Genomic DNA, 14,312 nt, shown 5'->3' on the forward strand with positions numbered 1-14,312 from the left:
CGCCTTTTCAAAGGTAAATTCAGTATTTACAGATAGAACAGTCAAAGCAAGTAATTAAATTGCTCTTATTCAAAAGTACTTGGTTGATGCATAAAGAAATATCGGGTTGCTTCCTGGGAATTAAGTGAGGCAGGCATTTAGGAGGGCAGCGAATGTGGGGAGTGCAGTGGCCCGGCAGATTTGTCAGGGGGAGGAGACGAGGACTCAGGCTACTCCTTATTTGTGTCCCAGGGTTTGTCATTAGCCGAGGGATCCACGCTACCATCTTCAAGCTTTTGTTTTTAAAGTTCTGTATTGGGATAATTGGGATATTGAGCACGGTAAGCGCTCAATAAATACGGTTGATTGATTGATAATTGTATATGGGCTCACGACGTACTAAGCACTGGGATAGTTACAAGATAATCTGGCTGGACACAGTCCTCGATGGTGGGGTTCGGATCTAAACGGGAGTAGTGATGGTATTAAGGTGCCCTGCACACAGTAAGCGCTCAATAAATACGATTGATTGAATGAATGGATATTAAGGGCTTACTGTGCAGAGCACTGTACTAAATGCAGGGGGAGAATATTAATTAATAATGGCATTTATTAATCAATCGTATTTATTGAGCGCTTACTGTGTGCAGAGCACTGTACTAAGTGCTTGGGAAGTCCAAGTTAGCAACATATAGAGACAGTCCCTACCCAACAGTGGGCTCACAGTCTAGAAGGGGGAGACAGAGAACAAAACCAAACATAGTAACAAAATAAAATAGAATAGATATGTACAAGTAAAATAAATAAATAGAGTACTAAATCTGTACATACATATATACAGGTGCTGTGGGGAAGGGAAGGAGGTAAGACGGCGGGGATGGAGGGGGGATGTGTGATGTGATGTGAGCTAGACACTTTCAGTTTGGCTTGCAAGCTCTTTGAGGGCAGGGATCGTATCTACTAACTCCGCTGTGCTCTCCCAAGTGCTTAGTAGAGTCCTTTGCACAAAATGCTCAACAAATGCCACTGGTTGAGTGATTAGGTCTTCCTAGGATGCACACCCCTGCCTCCAAGCGCTTACTATGCGTGCAAAGCACTGTTCTAAGCGCTGGAGAGGTTACAAGGTGACCAGGTTGTCCCATATACCAGAGGGAATTAGACACGGTCCCTAACCCACATGGGGCTCCCACCCTTAATCCCCATTTTCACAGACCCGGAGAAGGAAAGTGACTTGCCCGAGGTCACACAGCCGCCACGGTTTAGAACCCGGGCCCTTCGGACTCCCAGCCTCCTGCTGTAGCCACTAAAGCCGGCCGCTTCTCCACAGTCCCTGTCCCTACCCTGCCGGGACGGGGGTGAGACAAAATGGGGTTCTCTGTGCCAACGATGGGGGCAAACGGCATTCGCCCCTGCAGAGCTCTTGGAGCTTTAGCCGGGGCTGGGAGGGACAATCAATCAATCGTGTTTATTGAGCGCTTACTATGCGCAGAGCACTGTACTAACTGTAAAGTGCCATCGTGGAGCTGCAGAGTCCCTTTCCCGTTCATTCCCGCCCCTCCCTGCTGGGAAAGATCTTGGCCCGGAGCCTGGAAACCTGCAAGGCAAGCCCGTCCATCCTTTCTTCAGCTACGCGGGTCTCTGACATTTGCCAGCCACCCGATTTCCCCCCGCTTTACCTCATTTCACATTTTCCTGGGGCTCCACAGAGCAGCGAATTCCTTCCGCCACCGTGTCCCGAAACGGACTGCAGCAGATACCGGGGGAAGAAGCTTTTCAGACAGTGTGCTGTCTGCTGTCGGTTCACAAGTACACGAAGCTTTTCTGTTTTTTTGTTTCTTTAGGGTGTCTGCTTTGACGTTCCCAGCGCCCAGGCGGAGCAGATAAAGGTACTGTATTTTACTGAGCGCTTGCTGTGTGCGGAGCGCCATACTAATACTCGGGGAAGGGTACAGTTCAGCAGTTGACGGACATGTTCCCTGCCTTTATCACGAGTATCACACGTATTTATCAAATGTATCACGAGTTTATTTCAGAGTGCTTCTTGAAATACACTTTCTGGTCAATCAGTGGTGTTCATTGAGCGCTTACCATGTGCAGAGCACTGTACTAAGCACTTGGAAGAGTACAGTTCAGCAGTTGACAGACATGTTCCCTGCCTGTATCATGAGTTTATTTCAGAGTGCTTCTTGAAATACACTTTCTGGTCAATCAGTGGTATCCATTGAGCGCTTACCATGTGCAGAGCACTGTACTAAATACTTGGAAGAGTACAGTTCAACAGTTGACAGGCATGTTCCCTGCCTGTATCACGAGTTTCTCACGAGTATTTATCAAATGTATCACGAGTTTATTTCAGAGTGCTTCTTGAAATACACTTTCTGGTCAATCAGTGGTGTTCACTGAGCGCTTACCATGTGTAGAGCACTGTACTAAATACTTGGAAGAGTACAGTTCAGCAGTTGACAGACATGTTCCCTGCCTTTATCACGAGTATCACAAGTATTTATCAAATGTATCACGAGTTTATTTCAGAGTGCTTCTTGAAATACACTTTCTGGTCAATCAGTGGTATCCATTGAGCGCTTACCATGTGTAGAGCACTGTACTAAATACTTGGAAGAGTACAGTTCAGCAGTTGACAGACATGTTCCCTGCCTGTATCACGAGTATCACGAGTATTTATCAAATGTATCACGAGTTTATTTCAGAGTGCTTCTTGAAATACACTTTCTGGTCAATCAGTGGTGTTCATTGAGCGCTTACCATGTGCAGAGCACTACTAAGCACATGGTCATCTAGACAAGCTACCAGCTGTATTTGTCTTACATGTTCACATTCATTCATTCAATCGTATTTATTGAGCGCTTACTGTGTGCAGAGCACTATACTAAATACTTGGAAGGGTATAGTTCCAGCTGTTGACAGACATGTTCCCTGCCTGTATCACGTTTATCACGAGTATTTATCAAATGTATCACGAGTTTATTTCAGAGTGCTTCTTGAAATACACTTTCTGGTCAGTCAATGGTTTTCATTGAGCGCTTACCGTGTGCAGAGCACTGTACTAAGCCCTTGGTCGTCTGGACAAGCTACCAGCTCTTGCTGTATGTAAACACAAGTAAACTCTATTTGTCTTACATGTTCACTTTCATTCATTCATTCAATCGTATTTATTGAGCGCTTACTGTGTGCAGAGCACTGTACTAAATACTTGGAAGAGTACAGTTCAACAGTTGACAGACATGTTCCCTGCCTGTATCACGAGTATTTATCAAATGTATCACAAGTTTATTTCAGAGTACTTCTTGAAATACACTTTCTGGTCAATCAATGGTATTCGTTGAGCGCTTACCATGTGCAGAGCACTGTACTAAGCACTTTGTCGTCTAGACAAGTTGCCAGCTCTTGCTGTATGTAAACAAAAGTAAACTCTATTTGTCTTACATGTTCACTTTCATTCATCTCGTATTCATTGAGCGCTTACCATGTGCAGAGCACTGTACTAAGCGCTTGGGAAGTACAAGTTGGCAACACATAGAGACGGTCCCTACCCAACAGTGGGCTCACTTCTGAGTTGGTAATACTTTAATCTCTGCAGTGGCATAAAATGTTAATTTGGGGGCTTTTTTTTAAATAAAAAAGATTTTTGTGCATGCATGCTGGTTGAGCGCTTACCATGTGCAGAGCACTGTACTAAGCACTTGGTCGTCTAGACAAGCTACCAGCTCTTGCTGTATGTAAACAAAAGTAAACTATATTTGTCTTACATGTTCACTTCTGAGTTGACAGACATGTTCCCTGCCTTTATCACGAGTATTTATCAAATGTATCACGAGTTTATTAATTAATAAATTATTAATATATTAATCTCTGCAGTGAGCCCACTGTTGGGTAGGGACTGTCTCTATATGTTGCCAACTTGGACTTCCCAAGCGCTTAGTACAGTGCTCTGCACGCAGTAAGCGCTCAGTAAATACGATTGATGATGATGATGCGGTGGCATAAAATGTTAATTTTGTTAATGTGGATTTTTGTGCCTGCCTACCGATCATGAAGTTCCTGTGCTGTGGATTAACCAATCTTCAAAATTCACTGAATAGGCGGAGTGGAAAGATTCAGCCAAATGGAAGCTGTCACTGCCCCAGAAATTACCCGAGCTGGAGAGAGACTACAACGACGGAGGCAGAGCCTCCAACTTCAGGCAGAGAGGTCAGCACGGCAACCGGCCGGGCTTCTCCCGTGGCCACCGGCCGGGCAACCAGGCGGGGAGTCGGCAGAGAGGCGGCTTCAACAGAGGGGGTAATAGGAACGGATTCCAAAACCGGGGCCAGAAGAGGAATTTTCAGCAAGCATTTGATTGACACCGCGGCTGAGGTCTGGGGTGAAGCCGCCAAGAGAGGTCATCTCGGCGGGTTCGGTCGGCAAAACCGCAGGTGAATGGCTGTAAGGGAATTCACTGAATGATACCGTCTCCGTAAAGAGTTTCATCCGCATCGCTGGCAATATATAAAGCTGCATCCGGAGAATCGAGCCGGTCTTGTGGTTATTCTGCTGCAGCGAAATCCAAGCGGCCTCCTCGGCGCTTGTAGGGAGCGAGACGGTTCCCCGGGAAGGCTCCGATTCGGATGTTCCCGCTCTCCTCTCGCCAGGGCTAGGCTCCCTTCCTGCTCCGGCGAGGTTGGGGCCTAACGTGCGCTCAAAGCTGAGCGGAAATAGGCCACGGAACAAAAGGCCGGGCAGCTTGCCCATCCACAACCGTGGTAGGGCCAACCCCGACGGGACAGATGGTCCACGGTTTGTTCAGACCGTACAGGGATCGTGTCAGAATAATTACGGGATTTATAAGCACTGTCCTCAGCGCTGGAGTGGGTGCAGGGTAATCAGGTTGTCCCACGCGGGGCTCACCGTCTTACAGATGAGGCACAAAAAAGCTTATTTCAAGCAGAGCCTGCCAATCGGAGGGCCGGGCACATAGTAAGCGCTTAACGAATGCCACTAAAAAATGAAGAGCAGGTAGACAACCCATTTTGATGGTATCTGGAAGCCGCGTGGGCTTGGAAGCCAGAGCATCTGCGTTCCAATCCCGCCTCGGGCAAGTCACTAAACTTCTGTGCCTCTGTTTCCTCTTCTGTAAAAAATGGAGGATTCACTCCTTGTTCTCCTTCTTAGACTGTGAGCACCATGTGGGTAAGGGATTGATTCAGTTGCATCTACTCCAGCACTTAGAACAGTGCTTGGTACATAGTAAGCACTTAACAAATCTTGTTTTAACGCCGCCGAGCCGCCTCCAACACATAGCGACGCCGTGGACTTACTATTCATTCATTCATTCAATTGTATTGAGTGCTTACTGTGTGCAGAGCACTGTACTAAGTGCTTGGGAAGTACAAGTCAGCAACATAAAGAGGTGGTCCCTACCTAACAGCGGGCTCACAGTCTAGAAGGGGGAGACGGAGAACAAAACAAAACATATTAACAAAATAAAATTAATAGAATGAATATGTACAAATAAAATAGAGTAATAAATACGTACAAACATATCTACAGGTACTGTGGGGAGGGGACGGTCATCATCATTATACTAATGCTATTTAAGGACTTACTATGTATCAAAACACTGAACTAAGTAGGCGCTAGGTTTGGTACACGGTAATGACGTTGGACAAAGTCGCCGAGTCGCCTCCAACACATAGCGACGCCATGGACTTACTATTCATTCATTCATTCAATTGTATTGCGCGCTTACTGTGTGCAGAGCACTGTACTAAGCGCTTGGGAAGTACAAGTCGGCAACATATAGAGACGGTCCCTACCCAGCAGTGGGCTCACAGTCTAGAAGGGGGACAGAGAACAAAACAAAACATTAACAAAATAAAATAAATAGAGTAATAAATACGTACAAACATATCTACAGGTACTGTGGGGAGGGGACGGTCATCATCATTATACTAATGCTATTTAAGGACTTACTATGTATCAAAACACTGAACTAAGTAGGCGCTAGGTTTGGTATTCGGTAATGACATTGGACAAAGTCGCCAAGTCGCCTCCAACACATAGCGGACGCCATGGACTTACTGTTCATTCATTCATCCAATTGTATTGCACGCTTACTGTGTGCAGAGCACTCTACTAAGCGCTTGGGAAGTACAAGTTGGCAAAATATAGAGATGGTCCCTACCCAACAACGGGCTCACAGTCTTAGAAGGGGGAGACAGAGAACAAAACAAAACATATTAACAAAATAAAATAACTAGAATAAACATGTACAAAAAATGGAGGATTCACTCCTTGTTCTCCTTCTTACTTAGACTGTGAGCGCCATGTGGGAAAGGGACTGATTCATTTGCATGTACTCCAGCACTTAGAACAGTGTTTGGTACATAGTAAGCACTTAAATCTTGCCTTAACGCTGCCGAGTCGCCTCCAACACATAGCGACGCCATGGACTTACTATTCATTCATTCATTCATTCAACTGTATTGAGCGCTTACTGTGTGCACAGCACTGTACAAGTTGGCAACACATAGAGACGGTCCCTACCCAACAGTGGGCTCACAGTCTAGAAGGGGGACAGAGAACAAAACAAAACATATTAACAAAATAAAACAGAGTAATAAATACGTGCAAACATATATACAGGTGCTGTGGGGAGGGTAAGGTCATCATCATTATACTAATGCTATTTAAGGACTTACTATGTATCAAAACACTGAACTAAGTAGGCGCTAGGTTTGGTACTCGGTAATGACGTTGGACAGTCGCCGAGTTGCCTCCAACACATAGCGACACCATGGGCTTACTATTCATTCATTCATCCAATTGTATTGCGCGCTTACTGTGTGCAGAGCACTGGACTAAGCGCTTGGGAAATACAAGTTGGCAACATATAGAGACGGTCCTTACCCAACAGTGGGCTCACAGTCTTAGAAGGGGGAGACAGAGAACAAAACAAAACATATTAACAAAATAAAATAACTAGAATAAATATGTACAAATAAAATAGAGTAATAAATACGTTCAAACATATATACAGGTGCTGCGGGGGGGGAAGGTCATCATTATACTAATGCTATTTAAGGACTTACTATGTATCAAAACACTGAACTAAGTACGCGCTAGGTTTGGTACTCGGTAATGACGTTGGATAAAGTCGCCGAGTCGCCTCCAACACATAGGGACACCATGGACTTACTATTCATTCATTCATCCAATTGTATTGTGCGCTTACTGTGTGCAGAGCACTGTACTAAGCGCTTGGGAAGTACAAGTCGGCAACACATAGAGACGGTCCCTACCCAACAGCGGGCTCATAGTCTTAGAAGGGGGAGACAGACAACAAAACAAAACATATTAACAAAATAAAATAACTAGAATAAACATGTACAAATAAAATAGAGTAATAAATACGTACAAACATATACAGGTGCTGTGGGGAGGGGAAGGTCATCATTATACTAGTGCTATTTAAGGACTTACTATGTATCAAAACACTGAACTAATTAGGCGCTACGTTTGGTACTTGGTAATGACGTTGGACAGTCGCCGAGTCGCCTCCAACACAGCGACACCATGGACTTACTATTCATTCATTCATTCATTCAATCGTATTTATTGAGCGCTTACTGTGTGCAGAGCACTGGACTAAGCGCTTGGGAAGTACAAGTCAGCAACATAGAGAGACGGTCCCTACCCAACAGCGGGCTCACAGTCTTAGAAGGGGGAGACAGAACAAAACAAAACATATTAACAAAATAAAATAAATAGAATAAATATGTACAAATAGAGTAATAAATATGTACAAACATATATACAGGTGCTATGTACAAGTAAAATAAATAGAGTAATAAATACGTACAAACATATACAGGTGCTGTGGGGAGGGGAAGGTCGTCATCATTATACTAATGGTATTTAAGGACTTACTATGTATCAAAACACTGAACTAAGTAGGCGCTAGGTTTGGTACTCGGTAACGACGTTGGACAAAGTCCCCGTCCCTCGTGGGATTTGCAGTTTGAGGAGGGAACTTGCCAACCTGTACTTCCCAAGCGCTTAGTACAGTGCTCTGCACACAGTAAGCGCTCAATAAATACGATTGATTGATTGCTCTCTTAGCCTGGTTTTTTAGATGAGGTAACTGAGGCCCAGGGAAGTTGCCCAGGGCCCCAGAGCAGTCAAGGGGCAGGGTCCGAATTAGATCCCAGGTCCTCTGACTATGGCCAGGCTGCGCCATGCAGGAGAAGGGGCATTTGGAGGAGAGAAGAAAGTGAGCCCACTGTTGGGTAGGGACCGTCTCTATATGTTGCCAACTTGTACTTCCCAAGCGCTTAGTACAGTGCTCCGCACACAGTAAGCGCTCAATAAATACGATTGATTGATTGGGCTCACAGTCTAGAAGTCTAGAGTCCTGCACTGGCCTTCTCTGCCACTCACACTGTCTTCATTCAATTTCACAATTCTATCTTCGGTTACAAAGTGCACACACACAAATATATATAAAGGAGAGAGAGAGAGAGAGAGAGTGTTTTGTGTGTTCGTGTGGTGTGTAAATAAGGGTAAGACTCAAACAAAGTAGTGATTATGTAGGCTCCACATATATATAAAGGACAGAGAGAGAGAGTGTGTGTTTGTGGGGTGTGTAAATAAGGGTAAGACTCAAAGGGGTGATTCAGTAGGCTCCACATATATCAATCAATCAGTCGTATTGATTGAGCGCTTACTGTGTGCAGAGCACTGTACTGAGTGCTTGGGAAGTACAAGTTGGCAACCTATAGAGACAGTCCCTACCCAACAGTGGGCTCACAGTCTAAAAGAGGGGGGGGACAGAGAACAATACCAAACATACTAACAAAATAAAATAAATAGAAAAGATATGTACAAGTAAAATAGAGTAATAAATATGTACAAACTTGTATACATATACATACATATAAAGGACAGAGAGAGAGGGAGAGTGTGTTTTGTGTGTTTGTGTGGTGTGTAAATAAGGGTAAGACTCAGACAAAGGGGTGATTAAGTAGGCTCCACATCATATATATAAAGGACAGAGAGAGAGAGAGTGTGTGTGTGTTTTGTGTGTTTGTGTGCTGTGTAAATAAGGGTAAGACTCAAAGGGGTGATTAAGTAGGCTCCATATATATATAAAGGACAGAGAGAGAGGGAGAGTGTGTTTTGTGTGTTTGTGTGGTGTGTAAATAAGGGTAAGACTCAAACAAAGGGGTGATTAAGTAGGCCCCACATATATATATAAAAAGAGAGAGAGGGAGAGTGTGTTTTGTGTGGTGTGTAAATAAGGGTAAGACTCAAAGGGGTGATTAAGTAGGCTCCATATATATATAAAGGACAGAGAGAGAGAGAGAGTGTGTTTTGTGTGTTTGTGTGGTGTGTAAATAAGAAGGATAAGACGCAAACAAAGGGGTGATTAAGTAGGCTCCACATATATATAAAGGACAGAGAGAGAGTGTTTTGTGTGTTTGTGTGGTGTGTAAATAAGGGTAAGACTCAAAGGGGTGATTAAGTAGGCTCCACATATATATAAAGGACAGAGAGAGGGAGAGTGTGTTTTGTGTGTTTGTGTGGTGTGTAAATAAGAAGGATGAGACTCAAACAAAGGGGTGATTAAGTAGGCTCCACATATATATATATAAAGGACACAGAGAGAGAAAGTGTTTTGTGTGTTTGTGTGGTGTGTAAATAAGGGTAAGACTCAAACAAAGGGGTGATTAAGTAGGCTCCACATATATATAAAGGACAGAGAGAGAAAGTGTTTTGTGTGTTTGTGTGGTGTGTAAATAAGGGTAAGACTCAAACAAAGGGGTGATTAAGTAGGCTCCACATATATAAAGGACAAAGAGAGAGAGGGAGAGTGTGTTTTGTGTGTTTGTGTGGTGTGTAAATAAGAAGGGTAAGACTCAAACAAAGGGGTGATTAAGTAGGCTCCACATATATATAAAGGACAGAGAGAGAGAGTGTTTTGTGTGTTTGTGTGGTGTGTAAATAAGGGTAAGACTCAAAGGGGTGATTAAGTAGGCTCCACATATATATATATATCTATATATCTATATATAGATATATATATATATATATATCAAGGACAGAGAGAGGGAGGGAGAGTGTGTTTTGTGTGTTTGGTGTGTAAATAAGGGTAAGACTCAAAAGGGGTGATTAAGTAGGCGCAACATATATATATAAAGGACAGAGAGAGAGAGAGAGAGAGGGTGTTTTGTGTGTTTGTGTGGTGTGTAAATAAGGGTAAGACTCAAAGGGGTGATCAAGTAGGCCCCACATATATATAAAGGACAAAGAGAGAGAGAGGGAGAGTGTGTTTTGTGTGTTAGTGTGGTGTGTAAATAAGGGTAAGACTCAAACAAAGGGGTGATTAAGTAGGTTCCACATATATATAAAGGACAGAGAGAGAGAGTGTGTGTTTTGTGTGTTCGTGTGGTGTGTAAATAAGGGTAAGACTCAAAGGGGTGATTAAGTAGGCCCCACATATATATAAAGGACAGAGAGAGAGGGAGAGTGTGTTTTGTGTGTTTGTGTGGTGTGTAAGTAAGGGCAAGACTCAAACAAAGGGGTGATTAAGTAGACTCCACATATATATATATATATAAAGGACAGAGAGAGAAAGTGTTTTGTGTGTTTGTGTGGTGTGTAAATAAGGGTAAGACAAAGGTGTGATTAAGTAGGCTCCACATATATATAAAGGACAGAGAGAGAGTGTGTGTGTGTTTTGTGTTTGTAAATAAGGGTAAGACTCAAAGGGGTGATTAAGTAGGCTCCACATATATATGAAGGACAGAGAAAGAGAGAGAGAGAGAGAGTGTGTGTGTTTTGTGTGTTTGTGCGGTGTGTAAATAAGGATAAGGCTTACCTCCTTCCCTTCCCCACAGCACCTGTATATATGTATATATGTTTGTACATATTTATTAGTCTTATTTATCTTACATATCTTTATCTTACATATCTATTCTATTTATTTTATTTTGTTAATATGTTTGGTTTTGTTGTCTGTCTCCCCCTTCTAGACTGTGAGCCCGCTGTTGGGTAGGGACTGTCTCTACGTCTCCAACTTGTACTTCCCAAGCGCTTAGTACAGTGCTCTGCACACAGTAAGCGCTCAATAAATACGATTGACTGATTGACTGACTGACTGACTGACTGAGAAGGCTCAAACAAAAGGGTGATTAAGCTCTTGCGGTAACCCTGTTGCGATGTCCTGGGGGTTTGACTCAGGTGGTGAAAAAGAAGGGGCAAAAAATTTGGGAAATATCGTGGAGGACAAATCAATCAATCAATCGTATTTATTGAGCGCTTACTGTGTGCAGAGCACTGTACTAAACGCTTGGGAAGTCCAAGTTGGCAACATCTAGAGACGGTCCCTACCCAACAGTGGGCTCACAGTCTAGAAGGTGGGCTCACAGTTTAGAAGACAAACAAGATTTTATTTTAAATAGGCATGGCCAGTGACGGAAAGGACTTGACAATGATACCAAGTTTCTGGGACAGGATGGATTAATAATAATAATGATGATGGTATTGGTTAATATCAATCAATCAATCGTATTTATTGAGCGCTTACTGTGTGCAGAGCACTGGACTAAGCGCTTGGGAAGTTGTTAAGCGCTTACTGCGTGCAAAGCACGCTGCGGGGATACAAGGTGATCGGGTGGGGCTCACAATCTTCATCCCCATTTTCCAGATGAGGTCACTGAGGCCCAGAGAAGTCAAGTGACTTGCCCAAAGTCACACAGCCGACAAGCGTCTTCTAGACTGTGAGCCCGCTGTTGGGTAGGGACCGTCTCTCTACGTTGCCAACTTGGACTTCCCAAGCGCTTAGTACAGTGCTCTGCACACAGTAAGCGCTCAATAAATACGATTGAGTGAATGAATGAAGTGTCAGCTGAGAAGCAGAAGAAGCAGCGTGGCTCAGTGGCAAGAGCCCGGGCTTTGGAGTCAGAGGTCAGGGGTTCAAATCCCGGCTCCGCCAGTTGTCAGCTGGGTGACTCTGGGCAAGTCACTTCACTTCTCTGAGCCTCAGTTACCTCATCTGTAAAGTGGGGATGAAGACTGTGAGCCCCCACTGTGGGACAACCTGATCACCTGGTAACCTCCCCAGTGCTTAGAACAGTGCTTGGCACATAGTAAGCACTTAATAAATGCCATTATTATTATTATTATTATTATTATTAAGTGGCAGAGCGGGGATTAGACTGTAAACCCCGGCGTGGGACAACCCGATCACCTTGTAACCCCCCCAGCGCTTAGAACAGTGCTTAGCACATAGTAAGCGCTTAACAAATGCCATCATTATTTTTATTATGAGCTCTGACTCCCGAGCCGGGGCTCTTTCCGCTGAGCCACGCTGCTTCTGGATCAGAAGCGCTTAGTCCAGTGCTCTGCACACAGTAAGCGCTCAATAAATACGATTGATTGATTGATCGATCAGAAGTGAGGAGAAAAACCACGCGACGGGGAGTAGCGTGGCCTGGTGGAAAGAGCCCGGAGACTGAGAGAGGAGAAACGCGGGAATGAGACAGAGACTCTGTGCTGTTTTGTTTTGTTTTGTTCCCTGTCTCCCCCTTCTAGACTGTGAGCCCATTGTTGGGTAGGGACCGTCTCTAGATGTTGCCGACTTGTCCTTCCCCAGCGCTCAGTACAGTGCTCTGCACACAGGCAGTGCTCAATATGAATGGATGAATGGATGAATGTTGTCCGTCTCCCCGCTTCTAGCCCGTGAGCCCGTTGTTGGGTCGGGACCGGCTCTACGTGTTGCCGCCTTGTACTTCCCAAGCGCTTAGTACAGTGCTCTGCACACAGGAAGCGCTCAATAAATAGTGATGGTATTTGTTAAGCGCTTACTACGTGCAAAGCACTGTTGTAAGCGCTGGGGAGGATACAAGGTGATCAGGTTATCCCATGGCGGGGGGGCTCACAGTCTTAACTCCCATTTTACAGATGAGGGAACGGAGGCCCAGAGAAGTGGAGTGACTTGCCCAAAGTCACACAGCTGACAAGTGGCGGAGTCAGGATTTTACCAACCAACCAACCAAACTACCTGTACATATTTACTGTTCTATTTATTTTGTTAATCTGTTTTATTTTGTTGTCTGTCTCCCCCTTCCAGCCTGTGAGCCCGCTGTTGGGTAGGGACCGTCTCTAGATGTTGCCGACTTGTCCTTCCCAAGCGCTTAGTACAGTGCTCTGCACACAGGAAGTGCTCAATGTGAACGAATGAATGGATGGGTGGATGAATGGATGGATGAATGAAAGTTGTCCCCTCCCTTCTTGCCAACTTGTCCTTCCCAAGCGCTCAGTCCAGTGCTCTGCACACAGGAAGCGCTCAACAAATACGATTGAATGAATGAATGAACGTTGGGTAGGGACCATCTCTGTATGTTGCCAACTTGTCCTTCCCAAGCGCTTAGTCCAGTGCTCTGCACATAGTAAGCGCTTAATACAATTGAATGAATGTTGGGTAGGGACCGTCTCTAGATGTTGCCAACTTGTCCTTCCCAAGCGCTTAGTACTGTGCTCTGCACACAGTAAGTGCTCAATAAATATGGTTGAATGAATGAATGAATGTTGGGTAGGGACCTTGTCTATATGTTGCCAACTTGAACTTCCCAAGCGCTTAGTCCAGTGCTCTGCACACAGTAAGCGCTCAATAAATACGAGATTGAATGAATGTTGGGTCGGGACCGTCTCTCTATGTTGCCGACTTGTCCTTCCCAAGCGCTTAGTCCAGTGCTCTGCACACAGTAAGCGCTCAATAAATATGATTGAATGAATGAATAAATGTTGGGCAGGGACCATCGCTTAGTCCAGTGCTGTGCACACAGTAAGCGCTCAATCAATACGATTGAATGAATATTGGGTTGGGACCATCACTAGATGTTGCCAACTTGTCCTTCCCAAGCGCTTAGCCCAGTGCTCTGCACACAGTAAGCGCTCAATAAATACGATTGAATGAATGAATGAATGAGTGTTGGGTAGGGACCATCGCTTAGTCCAGTGCTGTGCACACAGTAAGCGCTCAATCAATACGGTTGAATCAAGCAGTCGTCTAACGCGGCGAGTGCGCATGCGCACTAGTGCGCGCGGAGCCCTGGCGGTGGGGCGGGGGCAGCGCCGCGCGCCACCCTCCTCATCTTCCGCTCCAGCTGCGAGTGGAGGGGTGAGGACCGGAAGTGACGCCGTGGGCCTCTCCGGGGGACCGGAAGTGACGCCGCGGGAGCGCAGGGGACAGGAAGTGACGCGTGGCTCGCCCTCCCGGGGGGCCGGAAGTGACGCGCGGGGGCCGCCCTCTTCTCTTCCGGCGGCGTGTGAGG

The 14,312-nt window shown here is 45.1% G+C and overlaps 1 protein-coding gene across 1 annotated transcript in view; it reads left to right on the forward strand.

Moving 5' to 3' along the window:
- The window catches only part of LOC119925567 (ATP-dependent RNA helicase DDX50-like), a 31,963-nt gene extending 27,454 nt beyond the window's left edge, over window positions 1-4,509 (forward strand). Inside the window, exons 14-15 of the mRNA XM_038743861.1 lie at window positions 1,821-1,865; window positions 4,080-4,509. Coding sequence (XP_038599789.1) covers window positions 1,821-1,865; window positions 4,080-4,340 — 306 coding nt within the window. The 3' untranslated portion in view covers window positions 4,341-4,509. The remainder of the gene's footprint in view (window positions 1-1,820; window positions 1,866-4,079) is intronic.
- Window positions 4,510-14,312: the final 9,803 nt, after the last annotated feature.

Source organism: Tachyglossus aculeatus, chromosome 3 (assembly GCF_015852505.1).
Source record: "Tachyglossus aculeatus isolate mTacAcu1 chromosome 3, mTacAcu1.pri, whole genome shotgun sequence".
In the NCBI taxonomy this organism is placed as follows: domain Eukaryota; kingdom Metazoa; phylum Chordata; class Mammalia; order Monotremata; family Tachyglossidae; genus Tachyglossus; species Tachyglossus aculeatus.